General features: G+C 42.5%; 1 protein-coding gene across 5 annotated transcripts in view; it reads left to right on the forward strand.

The window, feature by feature from the left end:
- Positions 1-6,548: 6,548 nt before the first annotated feature.
- Positions 6,549-20,956, forward strand: part of PLEKHG4B (pleckstrin homology and RhoGEF domain containing G4B) — a 77,656-nt gene continuing 63,248 nt past the window's right edge. For all 5 annotated transcript variants that reach the window (XM_067569869.1, XM_067569872.1, XM_067569871.1 and 2 more), the window contains exons 1-3: positions 6,549-7,821; positions 11,805-12,011; positions 12,449-12,572. In XM_067569869.1, coding sequence (XP_067425970.1) covers positions 6,636-7,821; positions 11,805-12,011; positions 12,449-12,572 — 1,517 coding nt within the window. In that variant the 5' untranslated portion in view covers positions 6,549-6,635. The remainder of the gene's footprint in view (positions 7,822-11,804; positions 12,012-12,448; positions 12,573-20,956) is intronic.

Consider the following 20,956-nt stretch of genomic DNA (forward strand, 5'->3'; position numbering starts at 1 on the left):
TATTGACACAAGAACCCAAAGAACTTGAGGTGGTGGCTTATTACAGCAAAAGTCTTAAGTTTTCCGGAGAAAAGTTATTGCACCACCCAAAAGGGACTCCTGGCAATGGCTACATCTATAGAACACTTTCACCGCTATTTGTATGGGAGGAAGTGTGTGGTCAGAACAGACCATGTTTTCCTGCACTAGCTCTTTAGATTCAGGAATCCTGGGGGCAATTTGCCAGCTGGTTGGAAAAACTGCAGTACTAGGATTTCAGTCTCACACAGGCCTGGACATGAGCATGGTAATGCTGATGCCTTGTCCAGATGGCTTTGTTGGGTCATTAATTGCAAGCGCTGCCCTAAGCAAGATAGTAAGGATTAAAGAACTGGTTGCTCAAGGGAATGAGTATGCTCAGGAGGAGATGGCTGTCTCCTCTTCCCATAATTTGCCGAAATGCAAATGTTCCTGGTTCATCCACTGGAACAATGGATGTGGGGTGGTGGAAACAGAGTTCAGAGCAACTAAAGCTTCCCACAAAGAGGATCCTGCTATCAATATAGCGTGTGACTGTAAAATCATTTGGCACCTAGGAAGGTGCCTCAAAATAGTACAGGGAAAATTCTGATCACAAGGCGGAAGGGGGGGGGTAGTTTTAAGATGAAATATGGTATAGGAGATGGAAAAACCTGTGCCAAAGTATTTAGGTCTCAGATTCAATCTGTTGTACATTTTGTAATTTATAGGAATGGTTTACTACTTTTTTTTGTTTTTCTCTCCGACTGTGTGTGTCTGGGGAGTTGGCCAGTTCTGCACAGTCTCAGTTTTCTCTGTCAGCCGAAATCCCCCCTTTGCTGTTTGTGTGCCCAAGATATTACCTCTTTCTGAAACAACTCATGTTCCTTTGGGTTCAGTTTTAGATTGGCAGCATTAAGCCTATCACAGACCATTTGTAAATATATTAAAAGCCATCACTTTAAATTACCACAGACATTGTCCTGCTATGAAACCAGGATTTCACCCATTCACTCAAACAGTAAATCGTTATGTAAAAAAACATTTTTAAATGATACGTAAGACAAATATTCAAATGATGAAAATGTTTCAGGTACAATGCAGACATCTCTGGGACTTCTTTGCTAATTTAATATGGTAGAAGAAGCCACAGGATCTCCATAAACAGAAAACTACGTGTGGTCTATAGAAAATTAAATGAAGTCACTTCAAAGAATTATTATCCGTACCATGAACAGATAATACCTAGGATGCTGTAGCATGTTCAGTCTGGTTTTCCAGACTGGATCTTAAAAATGGGTATTGGCAAGTGGAAGTGGATCCAAAGGACAGGGAAAGACTGCTTCCCTGAAGTATGGGCTTGTCTGCATGGTTCATTAGGTCTGCCCTAGAAGGTGTAACACTTACGTATTGTGCATTAACTGGCCTGTGTGGACCCTGCGGGAATGCACTAAAAGTTTCCTTGTGCATGTTAATGTAGTACTGTTTGAAGCAGGACTACATTAACTTGCACTAGGGAACTTTTAGTGCATCCCAGCAGGGTTTACACAGGCCAGTTACTGCACAACATGCTAGTGTTTACTAAAATTTGCCCTTCTCTAGTGTGGACTGATGCACCTTGTAGACAAATGACCCTGAATGCAGTGGCTGAGATTTCACCCAGTCTCTTTTCAGTTGGTCTTGTTGTGCCTGACATATTTTTGTGATGACTGTTGTTATGGCAGCAATATTATTTTGTGTGTAGGGAGGTGATTCTTTGTTTCTTGAAGAAATAATAATTCCTTTTACCACACTATTTGATACTGTTTCTACGAGTGAATTCTCCATACGAAGTAGTACTACGTTTGCTCAGTAACACAACAATATCTTTTTGGGGGAGTTTTAAGTATGAATTATGCCTAGAGAAACAGCCATTACCATGTTTAGTAGCAGGCAATCTATCAAGGTCATTCTTTAGATTGATTTTTAGGGAATAGTCTTTGTTTGATATCAAGACAGACTATTTTTAAAGAGCTTGTGAAGCTGACCACACTAACAATTGAAAGCTGCTTTCCAACTTTCCCAGCCTCCGTTTTTTCTTTCCTCTTCTGCCCACTGGACCAGCACATCTCATTGTCAGTCTGCCTGCATTGTTTTCACTCTGATTTGGAATTGGCTTGAAAATCCTTTTTCTCTGCAGTTTTTAAAACCAGTTCTGGATGGCTGGCTTCCTTCTTAACTTCTGATCACCTTTGATGGTCTCAGAGGAATTCAACAATTTGTTTAAAATGTCATTAGCTGAGGAGCTGGGACAAGAGGATTTTTCTGAGAGTGAATGTTCTCTGGTTAAAGACCATATGGTGTTAAGAATAAAATTGGATATTTCAGCTTCTATTTGTTTTTTTTCAAGAATGAAGTAATTGTCAAAATGGAGTAGATTTATAGACCAGCAATATTATAGTAAGGCCTTGACAAACCTTTTGCTATGTTGTTGTGACATGTAAATAAACACTAGACTCTGACTGTTTTTCTTTTATTCTGTCTAGTTATACAACTATGCTTTTTTGTTTTACTTTAAAATGAAATCTCCTCTGTAACGTTATATAGCTTATGATGATCATTAAGAGCCAGAACTGTGGGCTCAAAGCCTTGCTTCCAAGCAGTTAAAGCTCTTTGTAATTTTCATCTTACTGTGAATTTTAAACACGGAGTTTACTATTGCAGAATACTAAAAGAAATAAGATGTAATTGTGTTTGCCATGAAGAATGACTAATTAGATTAGAATAAAAGCTGGGAAATAAATAGAGGCAGAAAAAATAGTAAGGCTGCTTCTTATTTTCATTTTGGGTGAATTATCTTCTCCTCTCTGCCCCCCTGGCGGTCTATTCTGGCCATTGTGTGAAAGAACTATTGGTGAGGGGAGGGGAGAAATTGTTCCTTTCTTGGGGAAATGGGGGGGCAAAAGCACACAACACTATGAAATCACAATAGGAGGCGGCCATGGGGGAGGGAAACTGTGAGGTTCCTTTTATGAAGTCTTCCTCACATGGTACCATTAAGGAGGGCATGGATTACCCCTGGCCCTGCAGAACCAAACACTGCATTAACTTCTTAGCAGATTTACTGCAGGATGGTGGGGCTATGTGCCCCTAACCACTGTTCCCTCCCCTGCAATCTGCCTAGGGTCTGTGGCATGGGGTGATGGTGCTAAGGAATCAGCTGTCCCCACCCTGCTAGTGGGAATGGGATACTCCCCTCCATATATAGAGCCTCTCAGAAGAAGTCTCCCTCCCCACTATGACACTGAAATATTTCTTATGAGTAAGGCCTTACTTAAACTTGTGATATTGTGGATTCCGCAATATTAGGCTTTCACCACAATTTTTGACAGCAGGAGCCCCACCATGCACGGAGCTAACAGTAGCAGCCCCAGCCCTGTGCGCCCCTGCTCTCAGCCAACCGTGGAAAATCAAAAAAAAATTAATTAATAAGTCCATTATTACTTTTCCGCAATTTTCTATGGCTTGTCCACAACTCAGCTGAAATTTTTTACTATCATCCCGCAATTCACGTAGGGCCTTTACTTATGAGCTAAACAGTGTCATATACAGGTTCACATTATTGACCACTAATAAGGAGTTTAACAGAAACCAAACAGAAAGAAGCAAAGTTGTTTGGGACAGGGTTATTTTATTTTAAAATAACTGATTTTGAAACCTGTAGAACTTTCCTTGTCTGTCAGACAGTACAGTTTGTATGTGTTACTTTATTTATAGCTGCTATAGACCTTAAATCTTACTTTGCATTTTGCCTTCACGTTATGGTCCTGTCAGTTATATGCTGTATTAGTGAGTCCTAGCTGCAGGAGGAGTCTACAGCAGGTGCATTTTTGCCTGAGTTAACAATCAGTCTCAATATTTTTTTTCCTGTACTATTGGCTTCTTTTAATGAGGGAAAGGGAATGTGCATCTCCTTCACTGTTGCAACCTTATTGCAGGTTTTAAAAATTTATTTGCTGTTATTATGGCACTAGTTGAATAAGTCTTAAATCCAAAAGAGTGTTTTCGGCAGTTGGGCATTTATGAAAATAAATGGTTATTCCAAATGGCAGGAGTCCTTTCTCATTAGAGATATATAGCAAAGAGCGAGATTGTGCAGAGTGAATGGAAATTGGAGACCAAAATATGCAATTCCTGGCAAGCAGACAGGATGTTTCTAGCAAGTACCTTACTCTCCCAGTATTCTGAACTTAACTACAAACAATGAATCTTTGTGTACAGTGAACTTCAGGTTTCTCGCCCATCTCTGCCCCCATCCCACTCTTCCCTCGATAAAGGTGTCACGAGCTTATTTCCTGGAGACTCTCCTTGTTTCAGTTACTCTGATACCTCTCCGTCTTCACCATTACCTGTGAAATCACAGGTTTATTCTTTTGTATGCTACTCACATCCCCAGAAAGGAAAAGCAACTTCATGCATTTTTCTGCTGAACCTAACAGCATGCAGACATTGTGCAGTGCTCTGCTGCGCAGGTGGAGTGAACTGATCAGTGCTTTACTCCCTTTGCCCAGGCAAAATCAATGTTTAGTTCCAAAAACACACCTTGCTCTGTGAGGCATAGTAGGGAAAACCTCTTAAGAAAGGGACACAGGCCTGGGAAAACTATGGAATGTACCCAGCAAGGGGGGAGAGACAACCAGCCATGTGGAACACTCAACATTCCATGGGATATGGTTTAAAAAAAAAAAAAAAAATCAATGAGTGGGACCTACACACACAAGTTAAAAGAAGAGGGAGATAAGACGATATTCTCCAGGGAGGCTCCCACTTTCAGCGCAGAAGCCCCATGTCCTTCCTGCTTCTTAACTCTCTGGTTTCCCCTATTGTTTTTTCCCCTGATGCCTGATTAGATTATTCTAAAACTTCCAGCAAGTTGCTCAAAACCAGACCTAGTTTATGATTTCAAGTGCAAAAAATGTAGTTCACTTTAGTTACAAAGCTGAAAAATCCCCCCCCCCCCCCTTCCCTTAGCAAGGAGTAGAAAATTTTCCCCATAGGTCTTAAGAAACTATCAATTTCTGCAAAACTTAAGCTTTCATTGTTATATGTTTTAAAAAATTAATACTTGAGCTCTTCTGGCTGTAAAACTAAATCTTCCAAAAGTGATCCAGTGCTGTGCTGTCTTCCTGAGTCTGCCACGACAACTCTAGTACCTCTCCTGCCGCTCCTAGCTTTGTCAAGGTGACGGTCTTCTGGGCAGCAGGGAAGCTGAAAAGAATCACGTCACTTTTAGTGTTACCAACTTCCACAATTTTATCATGTCTTGTGATATTTGGTATTTTACTTAAAGCCCCAGCACCTAGAGTCATGTGAATTTGTGAGAATCTTGGCTTTCTTTTTCTTTTTAAGGTAAGTTTCTAGCCCTCATGGCTGCAAACAAAAAGTAGAAAATATTACTCCTAAGTGGTCAAAAATAATCACCCCAAATATATCATTTTAAAAATCTTGTGATTTTATGGGTCTATCTTATGATTTCTGAATTCCTGGGGTTGGCAATACTGCATTTTCACTCTGCTGGTTTTTGGGAAAACTTCTGTAGCAGCAGAGGCAGGTACTGAAGCTTTTCATAGGGGAGGAAAGGTCTCAGCATTGAAAAACCTCCCCTGTTGCAACAATCAGGAAGCTGGAGGAAGGGTTCAATAGTAGAAACATCTCTCCATCCCCCTCATGGCCACCAGGAGGATGGCAAGTTGGTAGAGTAGCAGAGACATCCTCTTACATCCCAGCAATCTCTAGGGCACTGGTTAGAGAAAGCAATGGTGATGCCTTTGTCCCAACAGCCTGAAGACTCTGGAGTTGGGAAGTGGGGGAAGAGAAAGAGCTCTTCCCTGTAAGTACTCATAGCAAGGGGCTTCAGATTTATCAGATACCTACAAACCAGGGGTTAATATGAAAAATAAATTCCCTAAGCAGAATGTCCAGAACTATGGTGACTCTGAATATTAGGTTAGAAGGAAAGAGTTTGCCATTACTTTATTTTGGCTGCCATTTTTATCCTTCTGGCTTATCTTATGCTTGCTCCTAATGGCAAAGTTATCTGCATGTCTGTGTGTGGCCTATTGCTTACCATTGCTGCCCTTTTTCTATACCCAAGAGATTTACCTTCTCCTGGAACTATTATCAGTTCTAAAATGTAATTAGGCTGCAAGATATGATGTAACAATAAACTAGGAGCTTACACTAGTGGGAAGAGGCATAATATTGATATCACCTTATCTTAAGACACGCTATTTAAATTGTGTTATGTTTATGTTATACAAACCTTTTATAGCCTTGTCTAATTGCACAGAACTCAATGGTGGAGAAGTCAGTGCAGAATTTGATCCCATTGTTTTAAACATGTAACAAAATGCCATAATCCAAGATAAAGATTTCTACCTCAGACATTTTGTTTTCTCTTTTCCTTACAGGCGAAGTACACTGGTCTTATTTTCTACCACGAAGGCTGGCCACTGAGCATCCATGAAAAAGTGGTGGTGCAATTAGCATCTCTTCACAAAGTCCGTCTGAAACCAGGAGATTTCTACTTACAAATTCTTCCAGCAGGGAAACAGTCAGCAAAACTAGTTTTAAAATGCCTCTCCAGACATGGACAAGGAATGGAAGAAGTTATTGTACCTGAAACCATGTATGGATGTGTTTTTACAGCAGAATTTTTGGAAAATGCAAATTGTGAAAGGGAGGGTGTTCCCTTGCAAAGTTGCTTACTTACCACTGGCCAAGCTGTATACAGAACGCCTTGGAAGAATATAGTGAATCCTATCTTTGTCCCCACAGCTGAAACGATCCTGCATAATTATTCCAGTAGCCCTCTCCTGGATCGGTTAATCAGCAATAAAACTGATGTTAAAACAATGACACAGACCATGGAGAGCAATAGTTCACATGACAGTTCCACTTCCAATGATACTGGCTCTACAGTCATAGAAGCAACACTTACAGATAATCATGGAAACCAAGGGAGTGATATGTGTAGTCCAGGTCAGACTGTAGAAAGTAGTGCGGAATTAGAATTCCCTGGAACCCCAGCTGAAGAGAGCAAGGGAGAGTACATAAATCTCAGTGTGTTCACTGAAGATGGCCTCAGCATGATGGAGAGGGTTTTACCACAGGCCACTGAGCCTGAATTGACACCTGAAATTTTAAAAGGTGAAACATTATCTCCCATAATGGAAAAAAAGAATAGCACCAAAAGCATAACTTTCAGCACAGATTTGAGCAGCCCTTGTCCAAGAAGACGACAGCTCAGGGATTCTTCATATTTTGAAACAAGACGTTTGTTTAGAAAGTCATACATAGAAGCTTTGCAAAACCCAATGAACCTTGGTTCCAGCTCAGAGGAGTCAATAGCAGAAGAGGAGACTTCAGACCAGACAGTGGACTCATGCGAAGTGAATGATGATTTGAGAATTTCTGAGAGTAAATCTTGTGAGAAACAGATTGAGAAGGAAGGTTCTCTTTCTGATAGACTTGCACCTAAGGAGGAAAGAAGAGAGGTCATAAGGCCTGAAGATTGTTCCCATGTCTCAGAAAAACTGCTTGTACCTCACAAAACTTTCTCAGTAGCAGATTGCAGGGCTGGACCAAGAAGGTCTCGGTCTTTAGATAGGTCACATAAGAGTTTGCATGGTAAAGATCATAGTCCAAGGTTGTTCTCAGATAATTTAGCAAGTGCAAATCCTAAAAAGCTCTTAAATGGACATGCCTTAAGACTGGGGAAGTTGGACTCCAATGATCATTTAGCCATTACTGTGAAAAGCAACAAATGCAACAAAGAGGATGAAGGTAAAAAACAAAATACAACATGGATCTTATTTTTTATAAAATCTTTAGCTTGCCTGCTTCAACATATATAAACTTTTTGTACATAAAATTACTTTTATCCCTGATTTCTGAGCTAAGCTTTAAAGCACAAATAGTATTGACATCATCAGTGTTTTATTATTTCACATCTATTTTACTACTGTTTAAGTAAATTTATTTTCCGTCTATTGCTTTAAAATATATAAATGTTTTTCAGAATGCTTAGTATATTCTGCTTCTAAAAAAATTGATCAGAGATCAACTGAAAAACCTTCATGAAACATGTATGAAATTCTGCTGTCAGTTAATGCCATGTAATGCCTTTGGAGTCAACTGGAGTGTTACAGATGTTGCCAAGAGCATAGATGATGGGCATGTAATGAAGGTGTGGAATGTATCCTCTATGCTTTGTATTTATAGCATTGAAAACAACTTAAGTTACTTTGCACGTGGTTTGGATCAGTAGGGAAAAAAAACTACTCTTTAAATGATCTTTAAATTTAAATGCAAATTGTCAATGGAGAAGTAAGTGTTAAATAGCCATGAAATGCAGTCCTGAGAACACCATGAATACCACCTTCCTAATGAAACAGTCATTGTCCCAAAGTAACCTTTGCCCCCCTTCCAAACTAAGTTATCTGAGCCTGTTTTTCAAAAACAGGAAAGCATGTGGTTAGTTATAACAAACGTGGTATTGAATTACAAATAATATGCAACATATTTTTAATGGTTGTTGATAGACTTTTACAAGATTGCTTCTAAGCAATTTAATTGGCATTTAAACAACAGGGAAACTTCATACATGTGGTCTTTTCTCATCTCCAGCATTTCCTTGTTCTTATATTTCAAGTAATGTACTTATCACCGTATCAACTGTACCTTCAAACATGAACCAAGCCATAATAAAAATATAACAATGTCAGTCAGTAGGCCAGAACATGCCATAAGCTTTTAAGTAAACTTTCCTATTGATTTCAGCGTGGAGTTCTGCTTAAAAAATTGTCATGTTATGATCCACTGATTTTAAGATTGACAGCAGAGGTGACTGGGGTCACAGATTTAGCTTCTGGGAGTTAGTTTTCTTTTTTCCTCATTTAGAGTTCAGAGGTTATGCTTGCAGGACTAAGGGAATGCAGAAGTTGTCTTTCTCTCCTCCCCCCCCTTCCCCGTCCCAGAAACAGATGAGTCACTTCTAAGACAAGAATCCTCTATTAAATAATTTTTTCTTGCTCAGTATCATAGCAAGACAATGGGATTTTGTAACATAATTTTTATTAAGATATTGAGCTAAACAGTTGGTGTGGGTTGTTTTTTTGTTTTTGTTTTTTGGAAAGGCGTTTCTGGACAGAGATTCCCTCCCATCTTTCCTTTTCCAATTTGTGTGGTGACCAATCTCAGGTAATTTCCCAGCTTCCCAGCAAGGCAGTTGCCACTGGTGGTGACTGCCAGGTTCTCTTAGTCTACCAATGTTGTTTTATTCTGTAATTCCATGGGATAGTACCTAAGATAATGATGGACAATGTAGTGAAAATTTGGATCCTGAATACAGAAACTGGGAACACTGTGCTATAACAATTTTATATTCTTTAAGCTGTTGGATTTTACCAATCTTTCTTTCAGTGAACAATCTGATGTAATTAACATCCAGGGGTGAACTGATGAAATCTGTATTCATGGTGATATATATATCAATGGTATCATGGTTCTGATTAATGGTTTACACTGGGATATAGTCATGATTTGTAAAAACTGACAACGATACTTAAAAAGCCAAATCCTGACCTAACTTTACATTGCTGTAAGCATTGTATAAGCCTCTGATGACCTCATAAACTGGCTGTGCATCATGTCGCTTTATCCTCTGAGTGCTGGTATAGATGGGAAATCAGAGAGCTGCCTAACAGGGAGGGATGGGGCATTCATGCTGCAGGGCTGCAGCAAAACTTGTGTAGTACCAGCGGTGTAGAGAGAGGGTAAAGGATAAGGTCTCTTCCATCTCACTTTCCACTTAGTTTGGGAAGTTCTCTGAGAGATTTTCTGCTACTCTGTACCTCAGTTGCCAGTGAGGCAGGAGAGAGTATCTTTCATTTGGTGAACAGAGCTGTCCTCATGAAGAGAGTTCATCCATTCCCTCTGTCTGTCAGTCAGCTGGAGAAGTCTCTGCTCTGCTGGGATAACAGGGCAGGACTGCCTCCCTTTGCATCTTTCCCTACCCTACTGTTCCAATTGCTATACATGGCAGCTGGTGCAGTGGAGTCACGCTTTCTGCCCTCCCCAGGACAGACTCTTAAGTCTGGTTCAGAGCGTATTCTCCCTCAGGATTTGCATTTGTCCCCATGGCTGCAGAACCCAGGTGGGCAGCAGACATCCTGAAAACTTCTTAGCACAGATGCAGAGAAAGTGAGAGAGAGAGTTAAAACATTCTCATCAAAGTGATTTTAATATGTCTTATGGGAAGAGAAGATTTTGACCTTCTCTCTATCAGTTGGAAGAAGGCATAGACCAGCAAGAGCAGATAAAGTACTTTCAACCAGTTACACCCCTGAAAGCACTGAAATGATGCCATTTACAAACTATTCTAAAACACAGACCTACATTTCATGCCTTGCTTTCAGACAAGCGGCTACTTTGAAAATGCAGGGCCTGATCCTGCCAGGTGCTGCCCATCCTCAGCTGATGTTGCACCTAGTGAGTGTTTAGGGGGCTCAAGCACCTTACAGCATCAGCTCCTTATTCACTTGCATAGTCAGTTTCTCAGCTAAGACACATCCTTGGCATTAATATCCCTGCCAAGTCCTGCAGAGATAATACAGCCATCTGCCAATCCCAATATCTCCGAACATGTCATAAATTTCTTCAGCTGTTGTAAATCAGTGTGGCTGCACTGATGTTAAAAGGGCTATGATAATTTATACCAGCTGAACAACTGGCCCATTTATATAGCTGTGTTGATTGGCTAAACCATCTTCTAATTTTTTTTTTTAGTAACAATACAAATTATTTATTATAGCAATAATTTTCCAGGCCATGGGAAGTACGTTGGCAAAGTCAAGGGACAAAACCCAAGTCTCCAACTTCCCAGTCTCATGCCCTACTTATCACACAGCCCTTCCTCCTCTTTGTAGTTCTTAGGTACCTTGCCACAGCTTCCGTTTAATTGAATCAACTACACTGCCATTTAGCAACAGCAGCATAAAACTGTAAACCTCTGAAAATCTCAGTTCCCACATGCGCAGTGCCAATTTATTAGAGACTAGCAGCATTATTCTTTGATAATTCAATCCTCACTGAGCATGCTCAATCCCCATACATCTCCTATTCAATATGAGTGCTCATGCATCATCCCTGCAGAGCCTGTATGCTCCAGCTAAGGGACTTTCACATGGTTGTCAGGGGCCACTGGGCACAAGAGCTGAGAGCAGGGAGACTGCCCCCTGCTGGCTCCTAGGCAGAGAGAAGGAGGAACAGCCTGACTTGAATGCAAGGGAGGGAAGAGTAGAGTAAGAGGACAGGGGCAGGAGCTGTGGTGGGTGTGGGGGACAGGAACAGGGACTGCAGGTGGAGGGTGGGAGGTAATAAAAGCAGAAGGGGAACAGACATAGGAGCCAGGAGTAGGATAGGGACAGGTTGGGGAAGGGGCAAAAGGATTCTTGTGCACTGAGAGAAGCAGGGGTCCTGTGGAAAAAATACTATGTGATCGTGTAATTAGACTGTATCATGCACAGGCAACCTTCATTCTGGAATTTCCTAACTTCTGAGTGCTTGACTTTACAACTGTAATGTTCTTTTAATGTATTTTAATGTAATGTTTATATAGTTTATCTTCTATTTTTGTAGCTGAGCCTGTTCTAATTTTATATTTTTTTTGCTAATGTTTATATATTGATAGAAGAAGTTATCTAAAGAGCAATTTTCAAATACACAGAAAAGCAAAAATTTTAACCAGTTCTCTTTCATTTGGACAGATTTTCCTCAGCACTCAACAGTAACAGACTCAAGAAAAAGTTCCCAGGGTGATGAGTGTAACACAGTTACAAATGCGTCTCCTGGGCTATTCCATTGTGAGAGTGAGCTGCTGTCTACAAATGCTGGAAACCTTTGCCACAGATTACCAAACCAATTACTTGAAATCAACCAGGAATTACTGCAGTCCGGAGTCATTTCTCTATGTGGTATGTAATTACAGATAACAATGTGCTTGATGATAAATGAAACATAAATACACACATGCAGAGTATATATACACAGATCAATTAAAGATACCCAGATAAATTGATTGCCATAGCAAAAGTTATTTTAAGAAGATATTCGGGTCAGCTGATGTAAATCGACAGCTCCATTCATTGGAAGCCAAGCCATTTTACACCAGCTAATGCCCATCAAAATCACCAGTAGGAACTTAAATACAAAGGAATGATTTTCACACTGATGGTTAAGAAATTTTGTGATCACAATCAATATAATAAGGTAAATGCAGGAGATGGAAAGTCTCTGTGATTCTAATTTTTAAGAGTTTCTGCTTTGTCGTTTTTCAGACACACACTTCTAAATCACACATTCTTAGTCATGCTTTCTCAAAGGCTTTTCTTTGTGTGTTTTATTTGGTTAGGAAGCCGAGACCGGGGAGGCAGAGCAGTGGTGCAAGTCTGCACAAGAAATGCCATCTGGTCAAGTGAACATTCCACAAGTACAGAGCTTGCTCGCCTTCTGATGTATTTCTATAGCATTCCCAGGTATGAAGTGAGCTGGGCTGATCATTTTTCAGGTGACACAGATGTTACAATCACAGAAGGCTTATTATGGAGCAGTAACAGCCCTAGTTACTTAAGGCCCCAGTACTGCAATTTACAATGCACTGGTGGACTGCTGTACTTGCACAGACCCCCCATTGAAGTCATGTGGGTCTCTGCAAGCACCACAGGCTGTGCATTGTAAATTGCAGGGTCAGGGCTTAAGTTTGCAACCAGGTTCCATTATAAACTGTCATTTTTACGTACATGAAGATTTTGGCTAGGAAAGTCGTTTTGCATGAAAATTGCCAGCTTTACTTGGCCATGCTGTTGTTGTTTTATGCCATTAAATAACTGTCATTATTTGACATACGGTTTGTCAAACATACCATTGTGTCCTTCTGGCTCAAAAATGGCTTCTTGCTATCCTGTCAAATATCTGCATAGTCCTTAAGAATCCCTGCAGAAAGCTGTACAGTAGAACCTCAGAGTTGCGAACACCTCGGGAATGGAGGACAAGACGTTATGGTTGTTCTTTCAAAAATTTACAACTGACCATTGACTTAATACAGCTTTGAAACTTTACTATACAAAAGAAAAATGCTGCTTTTAACCTCTTAAGTTAAATGAAACAAGCGCAGAAGCAGTTTCCTTACTTTGTAAAATCTTTTTTGAAACTTTACCTTTGGTTTTTTTAGTAGCTTACATTTAACACGGCACTGTACTGCATTTGATTGGGGTTTTTTTGTCTCTGCTGCCGCCTGGTTGCATACTTCTGGCTCCAAATGAGGTGTGTGGTTGACCGGTCGGTTCGTAACTCTGGTGTTCATAACTCTGAGGTGCTACTGTATTTGAAGAAAGTAGGTTGTAATTACACAAACCTATTAACTCCTGGGGTATCTAATTGTGATGGTTATTGTGTTTCATCAGTTTGCCCTCTGGTAGCGGGTTGCAAATTAGCCACATCAGACTGGTTCTTTCATAGTGCACTGTGATACTTGAGCTGAAAGAAAATCAGTGTCACCCTATTTGTTTTCTTTCTGCTCCAGTGCTAGAGGCCTGTGTATTTGGACCTAAAGGATTAGGGATCTAGTCCAGGCTTGTGTGGTTAATCTAGTGATGATGTTTCTCTTTTCAGCAATGGTTTTGTTGCTCCAAGTGCAAAACTGTTTTATTCATGGAAGTACAACAATGATGATGTTTTTGAGTTGAGGGTCCTTAAAAATTACCCTAAATATGGACCTACTTCGTAGCCATTCTCTACTTAAGGCTGTAGTAAGGCTTCCGTTAAAGTCCCTTGTACTATTTCTAACCCAGGAAGTGGGTGGGCGTGAACTCGCCCGCTTCTAAAGGCCCCTCCCCCTTAAGGGGAGGAGTCACTGATCCAGGACACAACTAAGTGTGTGGGACAACTAATGAAAAAAAGAGCGGGCGTGGGGGGTCACAGGCTTAAACGAAGGGAACCACAATGGGACACCCAGCAGAAAACCTCGGTCAGCGCCCACAGCTCCCGGAAGATGTTAAGGGAGCCAGTGGACAACGCCCAGAGAAACTCTGCCTGGATGCATGAACGGATGGAGGGACGGAAGTAGGCCCCACAGTTGCAGAGCGCCCCCCTAGCCAACCTCCTCTCCCTGGTCTTGTAGATGGCCATTTTGGCCAGGGCTAGGAGGAGGTTGACGAGGAGGTCTCGCGACTTTGTGGGGCCATGGATACGGTGTGCATAGATGAACAGATGCGTCGAGAAGTGCAGCCAGAACCTCAGCAGGAGGTTCTGGGGGAGTTAAAGTCCCTTGTAGGAAGGTGCTGTGGCCTTCCTCGGAGTCTAGGTCCGACGAAGGGTCGCGAGGCCCCTGCTGGGCAGAACAGGGCCCTACAGGCCAAACTCCCCGGAAACAGAGGGGCGGAGCCAAGGCAGGGAAGGGAGCTATAAAAGGCTGGCCTAGCAGCTCAGTAGGGAGGAAGCTGCCGCCGAAGGCAGACATGTCTACCTGGAGGCTGTGGCCTAGGCCTGACCCAGACCCAGTGGCTGTTTGGAGCAACTGCCCCACCAAGCGGAGCATCCAAAAACCTGCCCATATTGCCTGGCCCGAGTGACTGGAGAGGACCGCCGGGCCCGAGTGACTGGGACGAGCCACCCGAGACACCTGGATGGGAAATACCTCCTGAGGCCAGCCCTCACCTGGAGGAGCTGCCTGATGCTGGGGACCCCCTGGAGTTGACTGAACTTTGTGGACCGGAGGAACCCCTGGGACCCTGCGACCTAGAGGAGCTGCCCACCACTGACGATGCAGAGGAATTTCCGGACCTGTCAACGGTGAGGGACTTGTGGGTCTGCCGCTCGCCATATACCCCAGTGACCTGTAGGGAGATGACTGCCTGCAGATACCCGGGGACAGGGTGGGAGAAAGTGGCCCAAGGACAGCCGACTAGCAAGTGGCTGAGGCAGGGGCTAAACCCCATCAGTGTGTTACGGTTGGATCCCCGCTGACTCAGTTGCAAAGCTTTGCCACTGATAGGGTCCTGGGCTGGGACGCAGTGGAGTCGGGTGGGCCTGTGTCCCTCTCCCCCCTTCCCTAATCACCCCGGGAGTGCTTGCCACCCTCTGAGCTTGGAGGCAGAGGCTATCGAGCTCTACTGGCCCCGCCTTCCTGTGACAGGGCGTTTACAATGCTGAAAAACACACTCTGCCATGAGCTGGTTCTGTACAGCCCCGATTTTAACTGCCCCTTGGTGTCGCAGTCCGATGCCTCAGTCATCGGACTGGGGGTTGTACTCACTCAGAACTTTGATTGGGAGGAACACCCCATCATATATATTAGTCGCAAGCTGTTTCCCCAAGAAGAACAGTATGCGACCATTGAGAAAGAGGTGTTGGCAGTGAAGTGGGCTCTCGACGCCCTAAGGTATTACCTCCTTGGCAGCCCCTTCACAGTGATTACTGACAACGCACCCTCTGTTGGCTCTACCAAATGAAAGACACCAACGCCCGGGGATGCGTTGGTACCTCGTCCTGCAACCCTTCCACCGTCGGATGCGTTGGTATCTCGCCTTTACCATCCACCACCGAGTAGGTAGAGACTATGCCAACGCTGCTGCCTTATCCCGTATTGGAGAAGGGGAGCAGGCCAGCCCCGGAGACTGGGAGCTGGAGTTGAGGCGGGGGTGTGTGTAGGAAGGCGCTGTGGCCTTCCTCGGAGCTTGGGCCTGAGAAAGAGTCGCTGTTTAGAGCAACCGCCCTGCCGAGCTGAACATCCAAAACCTGCCCAGATTGCTGGCCCTAGTGCATGGAGAAGGCTGCCGTGCCCTAGTAGCTGGGACAAGCCACCTGAGACTTCTGGGTGGGAAATACCACCTGAGGCCAGCCCTCACCCGGAGGAGCTGCCTGACGCTGGGGACCCCCTGGAGTTGACTGAACCATGTGGACCGGAGGAATCACTGGGACCCTGCGACCTAGAGGAGCTGCCCTCCGCTGACAACGCAGAGAAATTTCCGGACCTGTCGACGGTGAGGGACTTGTGGGTCTGCTGCTCGCCGTATACCCCAGCGACCCAGAGGGAGACGACTATCTGCAGGTACCCGGGGACAGGGTGGAAGGAAGTGGCCCAGGGACAGCCGACTAGCAAGTGGCTGAGGCAGGGGCTAAACCCCATCAGTGTGTTACGGTTGGATCCCCGCTGACTCAGTGGCAAATGGGAGTGCTTGCTACCCTCTGAGCTTGGAGGCAGAGGCTATCGAGCTCTACTGGCCCCGTTTGCCTGCAAGGCCGGGGGCTCCAGACTATTTTGCTAGCCTTGCCTATGGGAAGGCCGGGGGCTATTGACGGCCGCATCAACCCTGCCCGGTTTGCGGGCCAGGTACTGTAAACTGCTTTGCCTGCCCTGCCCGCCTGAGGGCCGGGGGCTATAGACTGCTGGTAGCCCCGCCCTTGGGAAGGCTGGGGCTATAGACTGCTTGTCTGCCCCGCCGTACCTGAGATCCGGAGTCAATAGACTGCTGCTAGCCCTGCCTGTGGGAAGGCCGGGGGTTATAGACTGCGTGACCGCCCCACCTGTTGGAAGACCGGGACTACAGATCCTGTATTAGCCCCGCCCTATGGGAGGGCTGGGGGGCTACAGAGTGGGAAGGAAGCCCGCCCCGCTGGGTGCTGGGGCTAAAGACTTGTAACCAGCACCATTTAATCTTCTAGAGGAAGGCATGTGGCCTTCCTCGGAGCACGGGCCCGAGGAAGGGTCGCAACGCTCCAGCCGGACTGTGCCACCAGCTTACATCCCTATATTCATTCACTCCCTTTATAACTTTTCACCCAAGAAGTGGTTTTATGATTTAATTTCAGGATACGTAGGAATTTTTTAAGTTTGAAGGGAATTTTTCAAGCGATTAGTAGATTATGGATGCTTAAAAGTGCACTTTTAAAATTTTTGCACAAAATACCTACTTTTTGAAGTCCCACTAAACAGCTTGACTATAAAACTTCAGACTTTACATATAATAAAATTCCACTAAAATCTAGGACTTATACTATTTAAAATAATTTTTTCAAAGACTTGTTTACAAAAATTGGTCTTGTTTCTCATCGTGATGCACATGTCATAAAGTCCATGCGGACTATGGGGCATTGCATAAAAGAAAGGGACACCTGTGTATCACCCCGCCACTTCACAGGACTAGAGATCTGAGGAACTGATGGTATTTCAAAGCTTCCCATGAATAAGAAATATCCCATGAATTGTGCAGGGCAGTATGAGGGCAGAAGGGAGCTAGCGATCCTGATCCTGAGATCTCCTAAGCCCCTAGCTAGAAGGAGAGGAGCAGGAGCCAGGAACAGTGTAGAACTTTTCAATCTTGAAGGTTAGAGAGAGGCAGCTGGGGTAGTGAGGACCACCAGAAACCTGAAGGGCTCTGAGATCCGTGGCCTATATGTGTTGAATGATTTAAAGGAAGATGGACATGTGGTCTGTATCTGGAAAGTATCTGTATTTGACTCATAACAAGAGAGGGAATAGGGAAGAGTTAGAGATTTTTCATTCTGTAAAGAAAGGGTGGGTGGGGTAAATTGGTCTTTTGTGCCATTGGAAAGGGGGTTATTTCAGGACTGTATATGAAGATTTATATGTGATAGGTTGTCATCCCTTGATTATTGTGGGTTGGTTGGATGGGGAAGAATCAAGTATCTGCTCTGTGTAGCAAGGGTAAAAGGCAAAATATTGGGGTCTGTAGGTAATACATAATGGGCAGCTAAACTGGATATGATGTGTGATTGGTTCTGTTGTCTGTGTGTGTGTGGGGGGAAGTTAGTATTTTGTGAGATTTCACAGTTCATATGTGAAATGCATACAGTGTAAGGGGATATCCGTTTAGAAAGGTTTCTGGTGAATAGGTTGATGCTGTAGCAGAGTTAAAGTTGTTTGTCTAGTATGCAGTGTGATATTTTATGTTTACACTTATTTTTAAGAGATTTTATGGACTGTGAATACATTTGAATATCTGTTACTTCTTTTCATCATTTCCTTAAGTTAAAGTTAACAAAGATTTTTTTCTGCTAATGCTTGTTAGCTTTGGACGTTTTGAAAAGTTTGAAGTATAACAAAACTCGTCAGTGAAACAAATACATTTTGTTAGAATAAACTGGAAATCATGTTGGTTGTTGAAATTAGTTGATTTGTTCTGTGTCATAAATTTAACAATGCAATTCTTACTGTTGGTAATGGGAGAGCCTCAAAATGTTTGGAGAGTGGGCTCGGTTTGGATAGACATTCAAAAGGATGATGCTAACCAATTTTTTGCTTTTATTAATGAAAAGCACCTTTTATGCAATTAGGCCCTGATTCAATAAAGCACATAAGTGAATGCATAACTTTAAGCATGTTGTTAAGTTTCATTGACTTCAAGTTACAAATGTGCTTAAGTGCTGTCCTGAATAGGGATGCTTTCCTGAATCTGGGCCTTAGAAATTTTATCTGTATGTATTAGAATGTATAGCTCATGGCGGTGAAAAAATGTATTAGAATTGGAATTTATAGGTTGGTTCTCTGCCTGGAGTAAATTTATAGGATCATATCCCCATCCCTGGAAGTGGGGAGTTAACATTTGGGAATACTATTGGACGTTTTCTTTGCATTTATCTATGTTCATTACTCATTCAATTTCTTTTTGGTCTTCCCTATTTTCTATATTTCTGTCCTCAATTTTGTGTGCACAAATCATGTAGATAAAGAGTAATTTGATTTGTGTGCATAAAACTGTGCATACAAATTACAGAGATCAGGGAGAGGCTGCTTTGCAAATTTGACCCTTCGTGTATAACCCTGTTTACATTTATTTTCCTAAAAGAATGCAGGATACCAAGAAAAATTTCAATGACTTCTGCAGCTATTTGGGAATCGTGTTCCCTGCCGCTGCTTTCAGCGTTTCTGTAATTTGACTCCTTTAATCTTTGATATCACAGAACTACAGTTTGACCTATGGACATTTTCATTGATTTTAATAACAGTTATAGAGGGATTTTTTTCTGGTTTTCTTTCTTTTTGTTTGCTATCTGTGGGATTTGTGGTCTACTCAATGTACTGTATGTGCACTGAGTATAAAATGTATACTTTAGTGTGGATAATAGCCACTCAGGCTACTCCTGCAACTCAGACTACATATTTCTCCCTTTTTAATTTCTTGCTCTCCTCCGCTAGTGGGAACCATGTAGGTCTCCTGTGAGGCTAGTGTCAATCCCACTCCAATAGTCAGGTAACAGGGATGTTCAGTGATGCAACAGATAGACTCCTTTTTGAAGACTGTGTTACCTAGATCAGTGGTCTAAATTTCCACACTGTAAAATATTGGAAATTGCCAAAAAGTCCCAAAGAAAGGATGTGCATGGATTGTAGCAGTGTTCTAAAGCAGAAGGGGAAAATGAGGTACTTGGCACTCTTCATTATATTACCTACTTTCATCATACATTTGAGAATTAAGATCTTTGCACGGTGCCCTCCGACTGTATACACTGTAAAATATGAATGTTGTTCCTAGTGCGGTGCAGCCAGAGTTTTGATGTCAATTCAGTCATCTTTATATCTTTGAATATAAATGAGTTCACGAATTATGGGGAAACGTGGATATCAAAACATGAGGAAAACTGGACAGACTTCATTATCCTAAGGAAAAAATAGAAGACAGTGAGGGTCATTAGGGTATGTCTACATGCATCTGGGACCGAGCCTCCCAGCCTGGGTCCACAGGCTTGTGGTGGGTGGGGCTTGTGCTAGCATGCTAAAAATAATTTTGACATTGCAACTGGGGCTGGAGCTTGGGTTGTCAAGCCTGGGGGGAAAACGGGGTGCCTTGAGAGACCAAGCTCCAGCATGAGCCCCAACATCAAAGCACCATGTACACAGCTATTTTTAGAGTACTAGCGTGAGCCCCCACAATCATGAGTCTGTTATTCAGGCTCAGCTCGGTCCCAGATGCAGTGTAGACATATCCTAGAGGGCTCACATTTAATTGAAAGGAATGCGAACCAATTCCTGTACAGATACAGACAGTGAGATTTGTATATGAAAATCTCAGAATGTAGTTTTTTTTCTTATTTCATTTTAATCAAAAAGCGTATTTTAGACCGTAGCAACTGTAGAGTCCAAGTAAAAATCCCCAAGAGAATAAAGGTTTAAATTGGGTAGGAAATATGGTGCTGTTAGGTACAGATTTACGAGGTCATGACATATGGGGATTTTACAAAAAGAGCTTAAATAAATAAGGCTCCTGCTTTCCAGAATGGCACAGCCTCTGGACATGACAAGCAGAACTTACTGAATTATTTCTTTCACTTTCCGCTGTGCAGAACTGCAAAACATATGATATATTTTCACTACATTTAAAGCAGTGCAGCGCATGAGAAATAAGTTTGCAGTATTTCTTTGCATTTGTATTGTTAAAGAAATCATATTGGCTCAGATCATTTGCTCCCATGGAAAAAACCATAGAAAGGGGGACTACTGGGAGGGGGTTTATCCCCCAAGTGTGGCAGATCCCAGGAGATCCCAGCTGAACTCACTAACACCACAAGTGGGACAACGCAAATATGTGAAATTACTCATGTGTAAGTGTTCATAGGATTGGAGCCTTAGTTCATATCATAGCCAGTGTAACTGGCTTTTAAAAAATCACCAAAAAATTCAGCATTTCTAACAGCATTTTTACAGGTTTCAAATGGATCCATTTTTCATTGTTTTTTCAATTTGTTTTCTAAAATTTTTAAATTAAATTTTCACTGAAAGTGTAATCAAAATTTTTGTGTGTCACAGACTTGGTGTTCGGTGAATGAAAAATGGGATTTTTTTTTATTTAAAAAAATTGACCAAAAAGTAATGAAAAAATTTGAGAAAAATGAAAATTGCTAA

This window comes from Emydura macquarii, unplaced genomic scaffold, assembly GCF_026122565.2.
Source record: "Emydura macquarii macquarii isolate MOO-44397 ecotype Brisbane River unplaced genomic scaffold, CSIRO-AGI_Emac_v2 contig_2948, whole genome shotgun sequence".
Taxonomy (NCBI): domain Eukaryota; kingdom Metazoa; phylum Chordata; order Testudines; family Chelidae; genus Emydura; species Emydura macquarii.